The sequence below is a fragment of the Somniosus microcephalus genome, chromosome 23, assembly GCF_052327205.1.
Source record: "Somniosus microcephalus isolate GS21.2 chromosome 23, FLI_Smic_1.0, whole genome shotgun sequence".
Classification (NCBI taxonomy): domain Eukaryota; kingdom Metazoa; phylum Chordata; class Chondrichthyes; order Squaliformes; family Somniosidae; genus Somniosus; species Somniosus microcephalus.
The window spans coordinates 52,417,071-52,440,502 of NC_141009.1; the positions used below are offsets into that span (position 1 = coordinate 52,417,071).

General features: G+C 49.1%; 1 protein-coding gene across 1 annotated transcript in view; it reads right to left on the reverse strand.

The window, feature by feature from the left end:
- Positions 1-419: 419 nt before the first annotated feature.
- Positions 420-23,432, reverse strand: part of LOC147101849 (uncharacterized) — a 136,387-nt gene continuing 113,374 nt past the window's right edge. The window contains exons 5-9 of the mRNA XM_085965844.1: positions 18,461-18,657; positions 17,175-17,253; positions 10,798-10,976; positions 5,840-6,547; positions 420-1,925 (exon numbers count right to left, since the gene is read on the reverse strand). Of these exons, the coding sequence (XP_085821970.1) occupies positions 1,691-1,925; positions 5,840-6,547; positions 10,798-10,976; positions 17,175-17,253; positions 18,461-18,657 (1,398 nt within the window). The 3' untranslated portion in view covers positions 420-1,690. The remainder of the gene's footprint in view (positions 1,926-5,839; positions 6,548-10,797; positions 10,977-17,174; positions 17,254-18,460; positions 18,658-23,432) is intronic.

Genomic DNA, 23,432 nt, shown 5'->3' on the forward strand with positions numbered 1-23,432 from the left:
AATTTTCTATTTCTTTTTCTCTTTCCTTCCATACCCTCCCATGCCATACACCTCTGTCAGGAAGGTAGGTAGGCAGCATATTTCTAATCTTGTGCCAATGCTGTTCTTGAGCCAGTCACCAGAAGGTCTGCGATTTTCTTGGTTTGATCCACACTCTTTTCCTTCCCTTCCCATGGGAACGCAGCTTCCTTCCACATCAGTGCCTCGTCCCGACAATCCGTCAAAATGGAACGCTCACCGTTTGGAGAATAGGGAGTAGGAACTTGTGTCTTGTCATTGAGTGGCACAGCCCGTTGACACACCACTCCCCAATGTCACCAGACCATCCTTTTTGCAACTATTCTCTTTCAGCCATGGTAAGCCCTTTCACCGACCACCTAACCCACAACTGTAAATAATATCACAACACGTTTAAGGCATTTTTTTTTAAATTAAAATGTTTTATAAAATGTGTACAAGCTGCACCAAATTACAGAAAACATGACATTGAACAAAAAGTAATAATAGCTTCCAATTTTGTATTCATTTGCTTGCAACACCACCAATACTGGTTGATAGCCAAGCCCTTTCTATGTGGTCACTGATTGGGATCATTTGCTTGGGGACTCTGTTCAACGTCATATTATTTAGTGCTCATAGTGCCTGTAAGCAAGTCCTCTTCCTGAAAACCTGGTCCTCATCCCTGTGTGGGCCAAACAGGGATAAGACCCTCCTCTCCTCTCTCACGTCAGGGTAGATTGTAAAGTAAAATGGCTGCATGAACTGAGAATACTCTCGCTGATCTGGATTCATCAAAGTTGAGTTGATTTCGCAAGGGACAGGTATTTGCACAAAGTTCTTCACATTACTGAACACTGTCAATGTATTGGCTTTCTGGCAATGGGTCTCCTTCGATACAGCATTGTGGTGGAATAGAGGGGGCATTAAACTCAGCAAGCTTGGTTTTTGTCCCATCTTGTAGACAACCTCAGCCATGTGTGGTATTTCCACCTTCTTCTTCCCCTTTGAAATCAAGGTTGGCCGTAGCCAACCCTAGAAAGGCTGGCCCATAGGGGAAGAAGCCCATTCCTGAGGATGAGGCAAGTCTTTCAGCATGGAATCTGTTGGCTTCCCAGCAACGTGGATACCCCGTTGGGCAAGCAGTGAGGCGCCTTGAACGAGGGACCACCTTGCTGAAAACCTAGAACCCTAACGTCTTGATCGCAGGCGCCATATAATTTTCCTTTAAGGCAGGGAGAAGTAACTGACAGGAGAGTCAATTCTGACCCCAAGACATTAGAGCCATCGTCACGTAAAAATCCAACTACTGTTCTAAGATCACTGTCTATTTATCACAACCGAGCTCACTGCTACATACACAGCTAGGGCCTGCTGCTCAGCAGTATTTCTACATAGACAAATAGAGTGTATTGCAAGCAACAAAGGACCCTTCAGAGAGATCCTGCACTTTTTTTGATTTGTTCACGGGATGTGGGCGTCGCTGGCACGGCCAGCATTTATTGCCCCTCCCTAGTTGCCCTCGAGAAGGTGGTGATGAGCCACCACCCTCATTCCGCTTCTGCTGTACTTATATGTACCTTTGCTAATACAACTGTACGATTACAGATGCTGTATGAAATAAAATGTGTGTGGATTTTGAAAGTAATTCCATATCTCAAAATTACTTCTAAAAGTGTTACAATCAAGGCTTTTACTTGTGTCGTGCAACAGTTTTGAACATTACATCGCTGTCACACTGCTTATGGGTTCCTTTAAGATTGCCTTTGCTTAGGGTTTGCTGAGCTTTAGGTGTTTTGCCAGGGGACTGTTCTTTATGAATCCCTGGTTGGGTTCTGGACCTCCTGAGCCGTTCAGCTAATTCCGAAACTTCTTTGGTTGAAGGCGAAGCAGTCGGCTGGCTCATCCGGGCAGGGGAATAAAGACATCTGTAAACAAAGCAAAACCAGAAACGGAATTTAAAAAATGGGGCTAGGTATTCAAAGGCCTAGAAATTGAGTTTGCGCTGCGCCAGGGCTTTAGCGCCGGAAGTTAGCGCCGGCGCTAAGTCCCTTTGCGCGCGCCAAAAATTCAGTAGCGCCGCGCCCAAACGGCTGCCGGCGCTACTGAAGGGTTTTAGCGCCTGAAAACTGGCGCAACGCGCCGCATTGCGGCGCTATTCCGGCGCTGCGGCGCCCGCTGCGGTGCGACAGGCTCGGGAAGTGCAGGCCTCCTCCTTCCGTTAAGGAGGAGCTGCCTGCACCCGGCCGCGGCCCGCGCAAATCTCTTCAAAAATGAGCCCGGCACCTCGGACAAGTGCCGGGCTTGCATCTGTTCCGGGGGGGGGGGGGGGAGCTGCGGGCAGGCGGCCGGCGGGAAAGCGGCCGGCCGCCGCGGGGCCTTTAATGCGCCGGCGCAAACACATGTTGGACTCTGTTGCCAGAGTCTTAGTTGCGGCTGCCACGGGAGAGGCGGCCGCAACTGAATTTCGGCGCTGGGGCCCGTCGGCATGGCAACCGGGACGCTGCGCACACCGATGACGTCATTGGTGCCGGCGCAGCGCTACCGGTGCAACGCCGCTTTAGGGCCCCAGGGAATTTTTGAACTGGCCATAACTCTGGCGCTAGTCCCTCTAGCGCCTCAAAAGCGGCGCTAAGGCTAGTGAATTTCTAGGCCAAAGTGTCTGCAATTTTCAGATTAAACCACTTATTCCACTAAAGTTCTCAGGAACTATGTTTATAGAATGATACAGCACAGGAGGAGGCCATTCGGCCCATCGTGCCTGTGAAAGAGCTCTCCAATTAGTCCCACTCCACCCTGCACTTTCTTCATCGTCCTGCAAATTTTTCCTTTTCAAGTATATTTCCAATTCCTTTTTGAAAGTTACTATTGAATCTGCCTCCACCACCCTTCCAGGCAGCGCTTTCCAGATTCTAATAACTCGCTGCGTTAAAAAATAATTCTTCTCATCTCTTGCCTGGTTCCTTTGACAATTATCTTAAATCTGTGTCCTCTGGTTAATGACAATCCTGCTAGTGGAAACAATTTCTCCCTATCTACTATATCAAAACCCCTCATAATTTTGAACACCTCGATTAAATCTCACCTTAACCTTCTCTACTCTAAGGAGAACAATGCCAGCTTCGCTAGTCTCTCCACATAACTGAAGTCCCCTTTCAGCCCCTTTGCTTAAGTAACATACTATACAGTAATATACTATAAAATGCAGCATGAAAATGTCGGAGATGAAAAAAAAACCTAAATGCATAAACCAAAATAAAACCAGAAAAGATCGGAATTGCACAACAGGCTAGTCAGCATCTGAAAGACAAAAACAGGTTAATGTTTCCGATGCAACTCTTCTTCAGAACTGGTGTGATTAGGCGATAGAAGCCTCCGTTGCAGGACTGACAACTCAGGACATCCGCAAGGACAAAGAAGGCAAGACAAGAAGTAGGAGGTCCAAAAGTCTACCGCTGCTCAATACATTCACAAAATCCCAGCTGATGGGTGAACAGCCTATTAGATTTTGGAATACAGGAAAGGAATGTAGAGTGGGTCCACACTATACAAAGGTCATACCGAACAGAGGTTCGGTACTGAGGAATTTCAAAAAACCAAGACATTGGAAAGGGGAAGTGAGACATGGTTCCAAAATGAAAGGGGAAACATGTGAATGACACCTTTAGGGAGAATCCAGCAAGGGGAGTAAACAGCAGAACAACTAAGGACTGAAGCTGAAGTCAATGCCCAGACCAGAAGGCCCAGGCGAAGGAGGAAATGCAGTTTCTAAAGTTTAGGTTAAGTTTGGTTAGAGCAGTGTAAAAGATCAACGCCAGAAAGGTTGTCTTGTTTTGCACACTTTGTACAAAAATAATAAATTGCAGGACAACGGAGTATTACAGTTTAAACTCTTTTAATGAAGCATCAGGTCTGTAAGCTTTCTCAATCAATACAGCACCATGTGGACAAGATGGAGTCAGGACCCCCTGGGTCTTCTAAACAATAGCAGTCCTTACAGATGCCTGCAGGCCAATGACAACTCAGCATGTGATCACATGTGAATATAATAGGTATTCCTTACAGATGCCTGCGGGCCAATGATAATTCAGTATGCAAATGTTACAAAGGTCAGATGAGAATGGGAGAGGAGAGAATTAAAGCCACTGGGCAGTCAGGATTATGTTTATGGGCAGAAGAGTATTCAATGAAACAGTCAGCAAATTTGCATTTAGAAAAGTCGAAGGGGGTTCAGATCACACTGCGAAAGCAATCAAGTTATAACTGAAGGATTTTTCTTAGGATGAGTGTACCTAACCTTAGGTTGGTTTTTCATGTAAAAACAAATCCATTTGCAGGAAGGTGCTCTGGAATTTCAAAGCTCGATGTATTACAGAGTTTACAAATCCACTTCGGTTCAAGTGCTTTTGTTGTTAAATATGTACTTCTTTATCCTCCTGTCACATATTTCACTGTCTCCCCCGTGACCCATTATATCTTCAGTTCTGTCAGGGTAAATCAGTGCCTGTCAGATTTGGGAGGGGCCAAAAAACACTGATAACTGGCCACACACTCAAAAAAAACACTTTGCTAATTAGATTAAATTAAAAATGAATAAAATACAAACATCCTATTAAGCTTTAACAGTCAGGCCAAAAAATAGACAGGTGGAGATCCCAACCAGAAGTATCCAACTGAATGATTTCCATGTCCTGGTGTGGCAACAAGCAAACTACCACTTAGTTTTCAAACTGGAGTCTACTGGGAATGGGGTAAGATATTCCCAAACAGCTTGTTCAGGACAAGTGGTCAAATGCAAAACTACTGGTTGAGGGGAGCTTTTATTGACAATTCGTTTATAAGTCAACTGAGCAGTGAGATTGATGATAGTGATGTTGGCCCCTATCAATAGGAATGACATAAGCTTTCTTTCCCTATCCTCATATTCAGATTCAGATTTTTCCCTAATCCCTACTTGATATTTCCTGAATGTGAATTTTAAAAGCCCCAGTAAGCTTCCCTACATCATCAGGAAGGGACTGCTTCATCCCTTAGGTGGGAACACTAAACAACAACAACTTGCATTTATATAGCGCCTTTAACATAGTAAAACATCCCAAGGTGCTTCACAGGAACGTTATAAACTTGAGACTGAGCCACATAAAGCGATATTAGGACAGGTGAGGTAGGTTTTAAGGAGTGTCTTAAAGGAGGAGAGAGAGGCAGAGAGGTTTAAGAAGAGAATTCCAGAACTTAGGACCTAGGCAGCTGAAGGCACGGCCGCCAATGGTAGAGCAATTCAAATTGGGGATGCGTAATTGGCCAGACTTGGAGAAGCGCAGAGATCTCGGAGGGTTACAGGGCTGGAGGAGGTTACAGAGATAGGAAGGGGCGAGGCCATGGAGGGATTTGAAAACAAGGATGAGAATTTTAAAATCGAGGCCTTGCCGGACCGGGAGCCAATGTAGGCCTGCGAGCACAGGGGTGATGGGTGAACGGGACTTGGTGCGAGTTAGGACACGGGCAGCAGAGCTTTGGATGAGCTCAAGTTTACCGAGGGTGAAACGTGGGAAGCCGGCCAGGAGAGCATTGGAATAGTCATGTCATGGGGTAACAAAGGCATGGATGAGGGTTTCAGCAGCAGATGAGCTGCGGCAGTGCGAGACGGGCGAGGTTACGAAGGTGGAAATAAGCGGACTTGGTGTTGGAGAGGATATACAAACAAAGCTTTTTCTTTCAAAGTTCCTACTGTCTTTTGTATTCAAAAGCAATGGGGGTGCCATTGAAAAGAACCGAAAACGATCCATTCGACTATTGAGCTAACTTGTTCCAAAATGGACTGGCGCAATAAAGGATAACATACCTGGTTGTATTTTCATACTCATCCTTGGCCGTCTTCTTTATTACTGGCTTGCTTTCGCATTTCCCCTTGCTCGTGATGGCACTCACGGTGCAGGCATATTCCGTGTTCGCGGTCAGGCGCCTTGCAGTGAAGGAGCGGTCCGGTCCCAGGTACACCACCTTCCCGTTCATGCACAGTTCAAAGTTGAACAGGCGTCCCAGGGGCACCTCGGGCATGTCCCAGGTGATGAACATCTCATTGCGCCCCAGAACGTTGAGGGTCAGTTTGCTGGGAGCGTGATCACCGGGGTCAGCGGTGCTCGCTACGAGCGAGGACTTCTTGCCCTTCCCTTTGCTCGTGCAGGCGCCCACGTGGAACCCGTAGGATTTGGATGGCGCGAGGCCACTGACGATGCAGCTGCATTCTGAAGTAGATTCGATCACCGTGTCACCTCTGTACACCGTGTAACACTTAATGACGCCGTTGGGCTCGGCCGGTGGGGCCCACGCCAGCTTGAGCTGCGTCGGAGTGCAGCCTATCACTCGAAAATCAAGTGGGCAGCTCGGCACCGACTCTTCGACGGTCACCCTGGCAATGTCACTGTAGAGCCCATCATCTCCCTCTGTGGAAACATGGAGCTTGAAAGCGTATTCTTGGCACAGCTTTACGTCTGTTAGAACATAGCTGCAGTCTGGGCCCTTATACAGTGGTTTATCGCCATCAAACAAGCTGAAATCACAGCAAAAGAGAATCAAAGCCAACTAGGTTTATAGCAATAGCAAAATACTGCGGATGCTGGAAATCGGAACTAAAAACAGAAAATGCTGGAAACACTCAGCAGGTCAGGCAGCATCTGTGGAGAGAGAAACAGAGTTAACGTTTCAGGTCGATGACCCTTCGTCAGAACTGGAAAAAGCTGGAGATGGGACAGGTTTTTAAGCAAGTGCAGGGGCAGGGAAAGAGGGGAGGGGAGGAAAAAAAACAATTTCAGACCATAACTTCTGCCCCTACCTTTTTTTTCCATTTTTTTCTCTCTCTCACATGGCAGCTGTCTTTCATTCTGCCAGGGCCATTAACACTTCATCTAGAGCCATGTTTTGTTTCTTAACTTGTCCCATTACCATCTCCTTTTGCCTTGCACCATCATCCCTTTTGTCTTTTAATCTCTCCTGCCTTCCATCCTATCATAGACCTTCCCTTTTGTTCTTTCCCCCTCCCCCCTTTCCCTGCCCCTGCACTTGCTTAAAAACCTGTCCCATCTCCAGCTTTTTCCAGTTCTGACGAAGGGTCATCGACCTGAAACGTTAACTCTGTTTCTCTCTCCACAGATGCTGCCTGACCTGCTGAGTATTCCTAGATTTATAGCAACTTCTACTTTATATTCAACTTCTAACACTAAATTAGAATGCTCCCCAGCAATACTAGTCCAGTAACATAACCACTATGCTACTGTACCCCCATACATATATATCATTGTATACGTGTATATATGCGCATGAATGACTGCACTTTATACTTTTGACTACATAATAGTGACTGCCCTTCAAAATAATCCATTGGTTGTAAATTGCTTTAGGATCTCCTGAAGGCTTGATGAGGCATTTATATAAATGCAAGGTCTGTTTCATTTTGCTGTAGCACATCAATTACTTGAAATTACATATCTCATAGGATTCAGTCTTCGCATGTTACATATCCTTCAAATAGCAGCTCTCTTCCGTATGATGGGCAACGTATTGGTGGGCAGAATTCTTGAAGAATTAGATATTTAGTTTGAGACGGGCATGTTTTCAAGCCCCATTTTAAGACCTGACCTCATAACTGCCCTCTGAAATGCCACTTACTCAAGAAGGTGGCTCACCACCAGCTGCTCAAGGGAAATTAGGGATGGGCAATAAATGCTGTCCTTGCTGGTGACACCCACATCCCGTGTATGAATAATACTAATAAAGTAACAGTGTCCACAAGTTTACACTATGGTGCATGAGTAAATATCTTCAGCAGGTTTTACACTTCCCTTAGTGGCTCTACCCGACTAGGAATGTCTCAGGGTCCATCGCTAGTGTTGAGTTGGTTGATCTCTGCCAAGGAAGTGAGCTGCGGGGGGGCGGTGGGGGTTACAATTGGCCTCAGCATCCTGGAGCAGCTGGATCAAGAAGATAATTCTCAGCGTGCCAATTTCCTGAACTCTCGGCCCCATGTGCTCCTCCTGTTAAGCTTGCTTTTTTCAAAATGGCCTTTTAGCGTCACGGATTTCCACGATGGAAGGGACCGCACAGTGGAACCCAAAAACAACATCCTACGGAAGAGAGTGCAGTCCACTGGCAACAAGCAGGGGGAGATCCCATGGATTGAGGCCACTAACAGCGATTGATAAGTTGTCCATTCACGCATCGGGCAGGAGGTTTTTTTTTAGAAAGAGCATGCCACTAAATATTTGCCGATCACGCAGCAGCTCAGTAGAAAGATTGTGAAAAACAAAAAGAATCGCTCAGGTTGAATAATGAAAATATGCCTAAGACAGCGGAGCATTGGTAATTTAGCTGACTAGAACATCAGAGTATCTTCAAGAGTAGTTGGTCCAACACTTTCCCTGCCACTGAGGGGGGAGCTTTTGTTTCTCTCTCCCACCTGGCAGCTATCTCTTATCCTGCCAGTACACTTCACACCTAATCTCAGCTGTCTTTTGTCTTCACTGGCCTATTACCATCTCGTCTGGTTTCGAATACCTTTTATTGTCTCTTTTACTTCTTTTGTTTGATCGCAGCCCTGCCTTCGATCTATTTTATTTTCATTCCAGTTTTGAAGAAGGGTTTCGACCCGAAACGTCAACTCAAATTTCTCTCCACGGATGTTGCCTGACCTGCTGAGTTTTTCCAGCATTTTCTGTTGTTATTACGTTAGATATTGGGGCCTAGAAATTCAGTGCCCTTAGCACCGATTTTGCGGCGCTAGAGGGCCTAGCGCTGCAATTGGCACCGGTTCCTAAATTGCCTGGGGCCCTTCCACGGCGGTAGACCGGTAGCGCTGCGCCGGCACCGATGACGTCATCGGTGTGCGCAGCGTCCCGGTTGCCGTGGTAACCCGGCCCCAAGCCGAAATTCAGTTGCGGCCGCCTCGCCAGTGGCAGCCGCAACTAAGACTCCAGCAAACGGGTGTTGCCGGAGTCTGCGCCGGCGCTTTAAGGAGGCGCGGCGGCCGGCCGCTTTCCCGCCGGCCGCCTGCCCGCAGCTCCCTCCCCGGACTTCTTCCCCCACCCCCCCCGGAACAGATGTAAGCCCGGCACTTGTCCGAGGTGCCGGGCTCATTTTTGCAGAGATTTGCGCGGGCCGCGGCCGGGTGCAGGCAGCTCCTCCTTAACGGAAGGAGGAGGCCTGCACTTCCCAAGCCTGCCGCACCGCATCGGGCGCCGCAGCGCCGGAATAGCGCCGCAATGCGGCGCGTAGCGCCAGTTTTCAGGCGCAAACAGCCTTCAGTAGCGCCGGCAGCCGTTTGGGCGCGGCGCTACTGAATTTTTGGCGCGCACAGCGCGACTTAGCACCGGCGCTAAATTTCCGGCGTTAAGCCCCGGCGCAGCGCAACCTCAATTTCTAGGCCTCGGTCTTATAATAAGGGACATTTTCATTTCAAAGGAAAAGTAGTACGGCTTCATAAATGACATCCAATTTTGTACGGCAAAATTCAGAGAATGATCATAAGGCAACGTGACACCTCTGGATGGTTTTTCAATGAAACTGTCGTTTCTTGTATAGGTCTGCACAGCTTCATATCTGCACTGACATATGTTGAAAACTCAACAAGGATGAGGTGACTCTCAATCTGTGTGCGGACTGGCCACACTTATATTAATACCAACCATCAGATGTTCCCAGGAGGGAGGATGTCTGCAACTAAGAATCTCTAGAATAAAAGAAGGCATTTTAAAAACAAGAAGCTGGAAAACATAACCGGGAAAGCATGTTGCAATGAAATTACTCACCATAGTTACCATCTCCATTAAGCTTGGTGAAAAGGCTGAACGTTTGACAGTAAATTCATTAGGCCGAGAGGAAGGGTTTCTGAAATAAGGCTACCAATCTCCATGACAACATGTTCATTGATGTTGAAAAACGTCCAACAATCTTATTGGGGCAGCAGGGCTTCCAGCTGTCTAGGTCATGCCCTCTGCAACTCCCTACCTAACCATTTTGCCTTGCTATTTTCTTTCCTGGCTTTATAAAGGTCTGCAAAGCCTCCCCTTTCAACTGTGCATCTCTCCTAATCTCCTACAACTGTTCAGGTCTTCCCTGCATTTGTCAAGCACCTTGAGACACTTTATTACCTTTCCTACATTACAACAGTGATGACAATTAAAAAGTACGTCATTGGCTGTGAAGCACTTTGGAACATCCTAAAGTCGGGAAAGGCGCTTTTTAAATACAAGTTTCTCCTTTCTCTATCTTTCTAAAGGCGCCATGCAGATAGAAGCTAGTATTATTTTCAACATGACTGGTTGCCTGATTTCAAGGTTTTAGCAAAGAACTAGAATAAGAACAATTGGGAAAGTTTATTATTTCGGCTCTGGCAATATTACGACACTGTTCTACCGAGCACGGACTAACCGCTGGCAACGAGTGGTCAGATTGAAAATAATTCACCAAGTACAGTTGAAAAGATGTAACTCATCAACCAAAATGCAAGAGCGCCCTGATTTTTATGTTTCATTCGCCTCCCCAAAGTATCTCACTGCTTCCAATTCAGTTATATGTCACAATTTTATTCCGATACATTAATAAATTGATGATTGAATGGGGCGGAAAGTCACATCCTCAGCAAATGGGATTGTGACGTCATCAGAATTACTTTTGAGCTACAAAAAAAGTGAACAGTAAACTGGTCTTTCAATCACACGTGTGCTCCAATGTCTAAATCGATCCCGAACTAATTCTAGAAAAGGTTATTGCTATCGTATCTTGCTCAACCGTGAAGTATCTTCTCACCTGTATGTCACCTCCAGTCCGCTGTCAAGTACAAGATTACTCCAGGTAATTCGGATTGAATTGGTATTCAGAACGTCTACACGTGGAGGAGAAGGCTTGGAGAGAGGCTGCAGCTTTCTCAAGGTGAAGTCCACTTCCTCCAGCAGATCCTTGCCAGCAGTGGGAGAGCAGGCCACGGTCTGTTCAGTTTGGGTAGAACTAAAATCAGGTCTCAGTGTGCATCATAACTCCCAGGACTGTGTGACTATTGGATAATGCCAGGGTTACCCTGGTCACCTCATAGCTTGAAGGCTGCGCGTTTGAGCGCCAGGAGTAAACCGAACATCAATGTCAGCTATCTCACTGACAATGAGTTTGGTTGATTCCCATCATGACAGCATGATTTGCAGCAGCATCTCGGCACCACATCCAGTAATAACACAACTTTACAGTGAGTCTATCCTGTTCACACGGTAATAGAAATAGAAAGCTGGCCAATATATCACTGACATTTTAATGTTTGCGTACTCTGACCAGTGTATGTGATCCTCCTTTCCGTCTAATTCGGCCTCTCTCCAAGTTCTCCAGAGTCACACACCTATTGTGGTACAACAGTGGTGTTGGAGGCTTGTTCCCCGGCCACCCCGTGGTCACTCTGTGGTGTTTATCTGGAATCATTGAGAGTAGCCTGGTGCTAAGTTGGCCCATCTGATCTTGCCCTCTTCTCCGCCCCCGCCCCCCCCTTAATACGTTATCCTATCTGAAAGAGTTTAAGATGTGTAGCCTCTCTGCCACAGCGAGGCGGATCTCAGATCAGTGCGTTACTGAATCTGAGTGCCAACATTTTGGAGTAGCGCCCGTCCAACTCAGAATTCTTCAGAGGCCTCTGCGGCTGCCAAATTGAGGAACGTTTTTAGAAATTCTTTTTTCTAAAAAAAAAACTCTCTGTGGAGCCAGAAGGAGCAGGGTAGCTGGCTGCAACGCCTACTCACTTCCCCATAGCCTGCTCCTACTCCCCCATAGTCTGCTCCAACCACACCCCCCCCCACCCCGTAGCCTGTTCCTATGACCCCGCCCCACAACAGTCTGCTCCAAAACCACCACCCACCCTGTAGCCTGCTTCTATCCCACGGCAGCACACTCCAACACTGATAGCCCACTTCAACACCCCCATAGCCCACTCCAACCCCCCATAGCCCACTCCAACCCACCATAGCCCACTCCAATCCCCCATAGCCCACTCCAATCCCCCATAGCCCACTCCAACCCCCCCATAGCTCACTCCAACCTCCCATAGCCCACTCCAATCCCCCCATAGCTCACTCCAACCTCCCATAGCCCACTCCAATCCCCCATAGCACACTCCAACCCCCCATAGCCCACTCCAACCCCCCATAGCCCACTCCAACCCCCCATAGCCCACTCCAACCCCCTCATAGCCCACTCCAACCCCCTCATAGCCCACTCCAATCCCCCCATAGCCCACTCCAACCCCCCATAGCCCACTCCAACCCCCCATAGCCCACTCCAACCCCCTCATAGCCCACTCCAACCCCCCATAGCCCACTCCAACCCCCGATAGCCCACTCCAAACCCCCATAGCCCACTCCAACCCCCCATAGCCCACTCCAATCCCCCATAGCACACTCCAAGCCTCATAGCCCACTCCAATCCCCCCATAGCCCACTCCAACCCCCCATAGCCCACTCCAACCCCCCATAGCCCACTCCAACCCCCCATAGCCCACTCCAACCCCCCATGGCCCACTCCAACCCCCCATGGCCCACTCCAACCCCCCCATAGCTCACTCCAGCCTCCCATAGCGCACTCCAATCCCCCATAGCACACTCCAACCCCCCATAGCCCACTCCAACCCCCCATAGCCCACTCCAATCCCCCCATAGCCCACTCCAACCCCCCATAGCCCACTCCAAACCCCATAGCCCGCTCCAACCCCCCCATAGCCCACTCCAACCCCCCCATAGCTCACTCCAACCTCCCATAGCCCACTCCAATCCCCCATAGCACACTCCAACCCCCCATAGCCCACTCCAATCCCCCATAGCCCACTCCAATCCCCCATAGCCCACTCCAATCCCCCATAGCCCACTCCAATCCACCCCCCACCCCGTAGCCTGTTCCTATGACCCTGCCCCACAACAGTCTGCTCCTAAACCACCACCCACCCTGTAGCCTGCTTCTATCCCACGGCAGCACACTCCAACACTGATAGCCCACTTCAACACCCCCATAGCCCACTCCAACCCCCCCCCCATAGCTCACTCCAACCCCCCATAGCCCACTCCAACCCCCCATAGCCCACTCCAACCCCCCATAGCCCACTCCAACCCCCCATAGCCCACTCCAATCCCCCATAGCCCACTCCAACCCCCCCATAGCTCACTCCAACCTCCCATAGCCCACTCCAATCCCCCATAGCACACTCCAACCCCCCATAGCCCACTCCAACCCCCCATAGCCCACTCCAATCCCCCCATAGCCCACTCCAACCCCCCACAGCCCACTCCAAACCCCATAGCCCACTCCAACCCCCCATAGCCCACTCCAATCCCCCCATAGCCCACTCCAACCCCCCCATAGCCCACTCCAACCCCCCATAGCCCACTCCAACCCCCTCATAGCCCACTCCAAACCCCTCATAGCCCACTCCAATCCCCCCATAGCCCACTCCAACCCCCCCATAGCCCACTCCAATCCCCCATAGCCCACTCCAATCCCCCATAGCCCACTCCAATCCCCCATAGCCCACTCCAATCCCCCATAGCCCACTCCAATCCCCCATAGCCCACTCCAATCCCCTATAGCCCACTCCAATCACCCCATAGCCCACTCCAACCCCCCATAGCCCACTCCAACCCCCCATTGCCCACTCCAACCCCCCATAGCCCACTCCAACCCTCCATAGCCCACTCCAACCCCCCATAGCCCACTCCAACCCCCCGTAGCCCACTCCAATCCCCCGTAGCCCACTCCAACCCCCATAGCCCACTCCAACCCCGCCATAGCCCACTCCAACCCCCCATAGCCCACTCCAACCCCCCATAGCTCACTCCAATCCCCCATAGCCCACTCCAATCCCCCATAGCCCACTCCAATCCCCCATAGCCCACTCCAATCCCCTATAGCCCACTCCAACCCCCCATAGCCCACTCCAACCCCCCATAGCACACTCCAACCCTCATAGCCCACTCCAACCCCCCGTAGCCCACTCCAACCCCCATAGCCCACTCCAACCCCGCCATAGCCCACTCCAACCCCCCATAGCCCACTCCAATCCCCCATAGCCCACTCCAATCCCCCATAGCCCACTCCAACCCCCATAGCCCACTCCAACCCCCCATAGCCCACTTCAACCCCCCCATAGCCCACCCCAACCCCCCATAGCCCACTCCAACCCCCCATAGCCCACTCCAACCCCCCATAGCCCACTCCAACCCCCCATGGCCCACTCCAACCCCCCATGGCCCACTCCAACCCCCCATGGCCCACTCCAACCCCCCATGGCCCACTCCAACCCCCCCATGGCCCACTCCAACCCTCCATAGCCCACTCCAACCCCCCCGTAGCCCACTCCAACCCCCCCGTAGCCCACTCCAACCCTCCCATAGCCCACTCCAACCCCCCCATAGCCCACGACAACCACAGCCCCCCACCTCACTGCAGGCCTACCCGAGGGCCACAGCCATCAAGGCCCGAAATGAGCTTGTCCTGTCGGGCGAGCTGCCTAGGGAGGTGCGACAGGCACTGGCAGCTCACCCCAAGTATGTAGATGAGGCCGAAGGACCAATACCTGCCAATCCTTTGGCCCGAAAATAGGCCCAGATGAAAATCGACCCCTTTGTGTCTCTATGTATTGCTACTCCCGTGTGCTGCACCACTTCACCACCCCAATACATTCTGAACGTTATACAGCAGCTTTGTTGCCAAGAATGTGTCTGGGTGGATACCGGGGGCAACCATAAGTGGAACATTTATTATAAAGGAAAAGGAAAAAAATAGATTAGTCAATCACCTCTGGCCTTGCAGACGGTCAGTCAAGACCATGTGCAACATGTTAAGTCAGGCAGGGAAGTGTGAGGATGAGAGGGGTGGAGAAAGTGGGAGGGGAAGAGTTATGGGAGGTGACATGGGAGAAAAAGTTGGGAAACTGTCTTGGTGGTTGGGGTGGAAAAGAAAGGCTGGAAAACAATCCCAGTATGGGTGGGGGGTGGTGATGGTGTAGCCAGCAAATAATCTCCATTCGGAGGGGAGCGGGAGGGGGCAAGGCTAGGAAATATTCTAAGTGTGTGTTTAGGGTATCCCAGCAGGGGAAGGGCGAGGGAAGAAGATCGATGATGGGCAATGTCGGAAAAAAGAAAGAAAGATTTGCATTTCTATAGCGTCTTTCATGACCACAGGGTGTCTCAAGGCGCTTTACAGCCAATGAAGTACTTTTGAAGTGGAGGCACTGTTGCAATGTGGGAAACGTGGCAGCCAATTTGTGCACAGCAAGCTCCCGCAATGTGATAATGACCAGATAATCTGTTTTTGTTATGTTGATTGAGGGATAAATATTGGCCAGGACACCGGGGATAACTCCCTTGCTGCTCTTCGAAATAGTGCCATGAGATCTTTTACGTCCACCTGAGAGAGCAGACAGGGTTTTATGTCTCATCCGGAAAGACGGCACCTCCAACAGTGCAGCACTCCCTCAGAATCCAGTGGGGTGGAGGGTGGGAGCGATATATCTGAGCAAGGGTCAGTGCCAGGAAACATTCTTGGGGAGGGGCAAAACATCTCAGCTGGAGGTGGGGGCGAGGTGGGTCGGGGGGGGGGCGGAAAGGAGAGGGTAATAGTCGGCAGTCTCAGCATTGGGGGAGGGGAGTGGAGAGGGATGCCAAACATCTCAGCAAGCAGGGGAGGGGCCAGTGACATCTCTCGTGGGAGGGTGGGGGTCAAAGAGCAAGCACCATTCTCTTGCCGAGTAACAAGTCAGAAGCAGGCCCATGGGAGTGGTATACAACATTTTGATCAGAACAATAAATGAAGCTAAGCAGGCTCGTGTGGGAAGGGGGGAGCGTTCAAGCATGATAGATCTAATTATCGCAGAAGGACCTGCAGATATGCAACTTTGGAGTGTGACTGAGCCAGGACTCAGGGCCTGGTGAGAAGCATAAAAGTTTTTGAATCACTCCGGGTCTGTTCAGAGTAGAAAACACTGGGATTTAAAGTAATTGGATTAAGCACAATAATAACGATTCTAAAAACGTCTTGCATATTAGCTCACACTCAGACATGGGGTTTGAGTGAGCACATTGGTGCTGGGCCACCTGGTGGTTAGGATGTGAAACTACTTGCAGACTCAAACCACCAGTGTAAAATATCAGCTATTGTTTAAGTGGCTCACGTTATGTGACATTTAATATTGAAATCACCAACATACACGTATTACCGGGAAATGTGGACACTTCAAATGAGAAATCCCAAAAGGGAGAGTTGACACAGGCGTTTACAGTGTATTTGGAAATGGAATGTGGTGACTCACGTATCAGTTTTAATGTAAAAGAGATAGTAGGTAGGACTGATGTAATGATGCAGTAAGGTGACCTCATTTGCATAGGTGAGCTGTTCAGAGAGGTATTAAGGAAGGACTGCGAGTGCATTGCCCACCTACTCTCTTAGCCACAGTTGCTACATGGACCATGAGAACAAAAGGAGTTAGAAGCTAAATACCCTCGAAGCGTAACTACTGCTTATAGTTCCTTGAGCAGGCTCGTCTACCCTTACATCCGATGCATATTCAAACTGTTGGACAAGTGCCCAGGCGGGTGAGGGGACTGTACCTTTGGTGCCCTGATGTGGAATTTTCCCTTGTCCTCACGTGTTTTATGCTCTGGCCTCTCTGCTCCAGATTACCACACAGTGCCGATCCCATGTCGATTACTGGACAGTTCCATGTTGTGGAACCACACTCATTCACAATCGGGTTGAGATTATCCAAGCTCACTTTTGCACTGGACCATTAGACCTGCCAGTGAAAGCGGAAAGTTTAATATTCCCCCATTTATCTTTAAGAAAAGGAGTTCATCAGCTCAGTATTAACTGCTTTTGCTTGGAGTCTGTAACGGCTGCCTGTTCTCATTTGATCAAGCTTTAGTTAAACATTACCTCCATTGCCTTTACTAAAAGAATGTTCTCAATTTAAATTTCATCAACAGCTCAGTTGGAGGGAAAACTGAAAAATGTATCAGAATTCCTCAATCACTGACTTTTGGTACTTGACCATGTCACTATAAGTAAAGTGTGGAATTTCTCACTATTGTTCTCATGCTCATGTTTCAGCTCTAGGAGCGTTATGTCAGTCTATGTAGTCTGACCATTCCTTAGCCATCGCTTACCTTTAAGAGGGCTGATATTTTCGGGTGCTCTCTCAGTTTCACAACCCCTTTTGGATGACTGCCTAACACTTTTAGTGTCCTGTAAAGTACAGAAACAGTATTGAAACACCATTCCTCACGCAACAGCCAAGTACTGAGTCAGTCCCGCCGAATCATAGAAATCATAGAAACCCCACAGTGCAGATAGAGGCCATTTCGGCCCATCGAGCCTGCACCGACACATATTCCACCCGATCCCCGTAACCTTGAAGAATGTTTACTTGCTTCGTGAGCTACCATTACTTTCTTCGTACAGCAGATGTTTGATGACCACATCACTTGGCCCTGAATTTTCACAGGTGTGGCCTTCATCTCCTGCCGTAACTTTGGCAGGAGATCAGCACAACCACCAAATCAACAGTGTAAACGGCCACTTTCAGCTGGAGGTAAGGATGGGGGCTGGGGACTGGGACAACCCTCCCTCCCACTTCCCCCCATTGTGTTCTATGCTGGAATATTGCTTCTGTTTCCTCAAGATCCCCCATTACCATTGCCATTCTAGGTTATTGTATGCTAACAGTCTACAGACACGTTAAAAATCACAAAGATTCCAAACGTGATTGGCTGGCTAATAGGTTACGTTGTGGCAGAACCACTGAGGGACTTTGAACAACTGTACATAATTCCCTTTAACGATGTGTTAGCTACAGACTAAATCTGTACCATTGTATATACTGTTTGCATGTACAGTGTGCGGCCCCTTTAAGAGCGCGGGTAAACGCGATGACGTCATGCCGCTAATCACATGATCACCCAAACGCGGGAAAAACGTGATGACGTCATGACGCCATCCACGGGACCGCCCAGGCAGTCCTCGTGGAGCCTCCGACCTGTTAAGACCTGTATTCATAGTTCTCTTGCATCAATCTGTTTAAGCTCGTTAGTTTGACATTAAAAACCTTTTCGATTGATTGCCTGCGTCGAACTCAATCTCTAGATAGGAATTTGACCATTCCTACAACGTTATACTTAACTATCATGGTACAACAGCTAATAGGATAGAAAACTCTTCAAAATAGCATGGGCACTAAAACAATTATTCAATGTCCCCACATTGCTTTTCCTGATTACAATGACCTGTGACTGCATTGGCACAGACTGTTTCTTCAATATCAACCCAACATTAATCTTCTGCAGTCAGGTCTAAAAACTGAAGCACGTTATCTTAAAGCAACACCAAGATGCTAAACATTAAAAAAGACCTTTATATTTGTTTTTATTAAACATGATTTCTATTCACTACGTACATGGCAGCAAACCAAGCTGACTCTTGCTCTTTGGATTCCAGTAACATGCACAAGGTGTTTAATATTTCTGGGAAGATGGGGTTCATCAGGATATGGGCGTGGCCGTCGTTGTCGGTTGCCAGGCAACTCAGTGCAAAACAGGCGTTTTTGCTTCCTGCCATATCCCCATTTGCCATCATCTTCTCTAGCGCCGTGATCTGAATAAGGAGAGGACAGAGACTCAGGTCACAGACATCGCTTATAACATGGGAACAGAGAGTGAACGCCGAACCTCTCAGAGGTCTTGGTGCCCACCCCTGCCCCAAAGTCAAGGTCAAGGTTCATCACACTACATTCCACGATCAGAGCCAACTGAGACCTCACAGGAAAAGAGTCATCCGCTCAGCCAAAACCAAATACTGCGGACGCTGGAAATCTGAAATAAAAGCAGGAAGTGCTCGAAAAGCTCAGCGGGTCAGGCAGCATCTGTGGAGAGAGAAACAGAGTCAACGTTTCAGGTTGATGACCTTTCTGACGAATATCAGTTCAGACCAGTTCTGATGAAAGCTCATCGACCTGAAACGTTGGGCTGGATTTTACGAACCTCAGCGGGTCTGTGGCGGGCGATGTCGGTGGCGGTTCGCGGCCCCGCTGCTGTCTCCATCCCGGCCTCTGAAATGAACTTACCGTGATTGGGTTTATTAAGCCCGCCCAGCTGGTTTGCCGGCCGATTAGAGGAAGTGGGTCTGGTGACATCACTTGATGACGCGTCATCAACCGGTTTCCTTAAAGGGACCATGGCCAACTTTCTTTGACGTTTGTGCTGTCAGTGTTCTACAGCACTGAGGTGCTGCAAACACTGAGAAGCGCTGCACCCAGGCTCTCCCATGACTCCCTCCATATGCTTGTGAAGGGAAGAGACCTCACTAGGAGGTCAACACAGCCTGGTTGCACATTGCAGAGGAGGCCACAAGCAGGGGTGTGGTCAGGAGGACCTGGGTTCAGTGCTGCAAACGTTTCAATGATCTCAGTAGATCACAAAACATTAATACAAAGTCACACTCAACCTCATCCAGCTGTGCCTCTCATCACATCCCCATCACTCTGCCTTCCCTACCCTACTCCTGCACATCTTTACTCACACCTTGCACCTCCACCCATCACTCTCTGTCTACATCATCACATCCCCATCTCACTAGTCACCCCTCACACTCACCCTCATCCTAGTGCAATCATACCAACTAACAACACACAAGGGTAGGCACTTGGGTGTTTTATGCAATGTTCATGTAAAGTTTCTGTTAATGTGGTGTCAAACATTGAAACCTTTATTTTCAAGACTTTGCATTCTTGGACAGATTTGTGTGCACCTTTGCAAGTGGCTTAGTGAGTTACAGTGAATGGTGAGACATAACGGTACCCCCCGCAATGGTGATGAGCGTGAAAGGAATGACTTGGGCATTGTAGGGATGTTTTATGGTGTTGGTGTGGGGTGGTGCCAATCTGGCACATCATGTGGCAGCCAGGGTGTACAGTGTCAAGTGAAGTAAATCTGGCCATGGTGAGGCCATCCCTGGCCTCCCAGGCAGCAATGTGCTTGGGTGCTGATGCCCTCTGTCCTGTGCAGCATCAGGTGATTGTGGAGAAGGTTGTTGGTGTTGGTGTTGTTGTTGGTGCTGCTGGTGTACCTGATGCTGCTGGTGTTGGGGCTGATCGTAGTGGGATTCTGAGGACCAAGGTGAGAGAGTTTCAAAGGTACCTATGCTGATGGAATAGATGGCAGGTGAAGTAGCGATGACAGAAGCGATCTGTCAATGGTGGGAGAGGTAATGAGGTCAGACTGGATGGAGACTTACAGCACCCTGAATCTGTAGTGGAAATGCAGTTTAGAGAAGCTAGTGGTTAAGGGAATATTATTCAATCAGCTAGGAGCTTTTATTTGACATTTGAAGCTGTCAACTCATCAGCTGAATCAATGGCCACTGACTTCCCACCTCAGCTTCACAGACGAGGTCTAGGCACAGCGGGAAACCGGTGGGCAACCTGTCAAATCCAAAAAGCTGGGGAAAAAGCATTGATAAGTGGCTGTAAACAAGCCACTAATAATTTTAATTGCCTCCTCTGCTGCTACGTGTCGGGTCTGCTCAGCGCTGACAGACTCGCCATTTGGAAAAGGTGTGTGGCAGCGGGGTCCTGACCTGCTGGGGAAAAAAACACTTTCCCACCCGACCCACCACCAATCATGCCCGCTGACCCTGCCTCCCCCCACCCCCGCAAAATCCAGCCCAACTCTGTTTCTCTCTTCACAGTGCTGAGCGTTTCCAGCATTTTCTGTTTTTATTCCATCTGCTCAGAATTCTTTCAAAATGTTCTTTAACCTCTGCAACTTCAGGTTTTTAATCCTAAACACATAATGAATAAGAGAGTGAAGCAGGAGAAAAGGAGAACATATAAGAAAATCCTTCAAAAGATTTAAGTACAATGAAGCCTGATTAAATATGCATCGTGGTTGCTGGATAACAATGTGCAGAGGACTAGGCTGTGCGTTTAAACTATCTGCTATTGAAACCAATGGTGCTGCTTCAGCTGTTCGAAGTTTACTAGTTCTGTACTGTTTGGTGCTTTCCTTTTTCCGACAGATTATGAACAGAAAATCAAAATAAAGAAAACAAGTCAGTCAGTAGTCCTTATTTTCTTATATATAAAAAAAACAGCAAGAGCTTATAGTTACGTTCCTCCAACTCTGGCCTTTTGTGCACCCCCGATTTCCTTCGCTCCACCATTGGTGGCCGTGCCTTTGCCCATCTAGGCCCTAAGCTATGGAATTCCCTCCCTAAACCTCTCCACCTCTCTCTCCTCCTTTAACTCCCGCTTCCCCCCCCCTTAAAATCTACTTCTTTGACCAACCTGTCCTGATATCTCCTTATGTGGCTCGGTGTCAAATGTTGTGTGATTACACTCATGTGAAGCGCCTTGGGACGTTTTAGAATCATTGAATCATAGAATCATCACAGCACAGTAGGAGACCATTCGGCCCATCGAGTCCGTGCCAGCTTTCTACAAGAGCACTTCAGCTAGTCCCAATCCCTGCCCTTTCCCCGTAGCCCTACAAACTTTTTTTCCTTCAGGTACTTATCCAATTCCCTTTTGAAAGCCATGATTTAATCTGCCTCCACCACCCTTTCAGGCAGTACATTCCAGATCATAGCCACTCGCTGTGTAAAAAAGTTTTTCCTCATGTCACCTTTGGTTCTTTTGCCAATCACCTTAAATCTGTGTCCTCTGGTTCTCGACCCTTCCACCAATGGGAACAGTTTCTCTCTATTGTAGTGTATGTAACTGTTCTACCTTTAAGAGAACTATTGTATGTAACCGTTCACCTTTAAGAGAACTATTTTAGGTGTGGCACTACTTTATCTTGGCTGCTGTATACTGTAATACCGACAGTGACCACACCGGTATATAAGTGCTGTGTCAGGATTTATTGGGCAGATTCGCCCTGACCTTCGAATAGTAAAGTCCTGTTAAAGTTACTCTTGTAGTCTGTGTATTAATTCGCCATAATACCTACAGACTTTACAGTGGCGACGAGTTCGATCTTACCCTGCGGCAACAATACTTCCGAAGCAGTTAACGAGCGTCGAGAAGAGGCACCCGCCCTCGTCGTTCTGCTGAGAGAAAACTCGAGTCTGCAGAGCAAGGAAGAAGGAAGAATTCAGACACGAAGCCTTCCATCAGTAACAGGCACTGATTGTCCCTTCTGCCACGGTGGTGAGTGAGCCGATCAGCACGAGAAGCAAGTCGGCCACGGTGACTGTGAGTAAAGGGAAAATAAAAAAATAAACGGAGGATAAGGGCGGTGAACTCGACCACGGTCGGGGGAAAGGAGCCGGACAGAAGTCGGGCCCAGAGGCGCTGAGACTGGGGCAGCGTGGAGCACGGAAGCCGCGGTACAAGCGGGCTGGGAGACACAACGGCGTCGTGAGACAGCTAGACCGCGACCGGCGAAAAAGGCCGGGCAGCTACCGAGGCCACGAGGCGCTGCGACCGGGATCGTAAGGCGCGGGAAGGTATAAAAATAAATAAACCGCGGGGAACTCAGCCGCAGCCGGGGAGGAAAGCACCGGACTGCGAGAGGGCTGGGAGGCGCGATTGGAGTGAAAAAGACCAGGCAGCGACCGAGGCCACGAAGCGCTGCGACCGGGATCGTAAGGCGCGGGAAGATATAAAAATAAATAAATCACGGAGAACTCAGCCGCAGCCGGGGAGGAAAGCACCGGACTGCGAGAGGGCTGGGAGGCGCGATTGGAAGCCGCTGAGGGAGAGACAGAGCCCGAGCGAGCGGGAGAGACAGAGCCCGAGCGAGGGAGACTGAGCGAGATCCAGCCAAGCGGCTGAAACTGTTCGCCGTCAACGGGTTGTACCCAGCGCCGGTTGCCCTGCCGAGAAAAGGGAACAAGGAACGCACTGAAGCTGACGCGCAGGCTGCGAACCCCGAAAGCCAGCGGTCGTCGCCCGAGGGAAAAGCTTACCCCTCCCGCCAGGGGAAGAAACGCGGGAAGCCGCCAGTAGGCGGGGAAGACGACAGAAGCGGGAAACCGCCATTTTGAAAGTGGGCGGGGGAAGAAGACAAGCGCGGGAAACCGCCATTTTGAAAAAAAAAGTTAAAGAAAAATTTTGTGTTTGTTTCGCAGAAAGATAGTGAGAGATAGTGAAGATGCCTAAGCATGGTAACATCAACAACTTTGATTCCGAGGTGGAAGATTGGGCCACGTACGTAGAACGTATCGAGATATATTGTGAGGCCAATAAGATAGCAGATGATGATAAAGCTCTCACCTTATTAAACGCAATGGGGGCAAAGACATACGGGCTAGTGAAGCATCTTCTATCACCAGCTAAACCAGCGGATCAGACTTTCGCTAATATTGTTGCTGTCCTGAAGGATCGTTTGAACCCCACACCACTGATGTTGGCGGAACGATTCAAATTC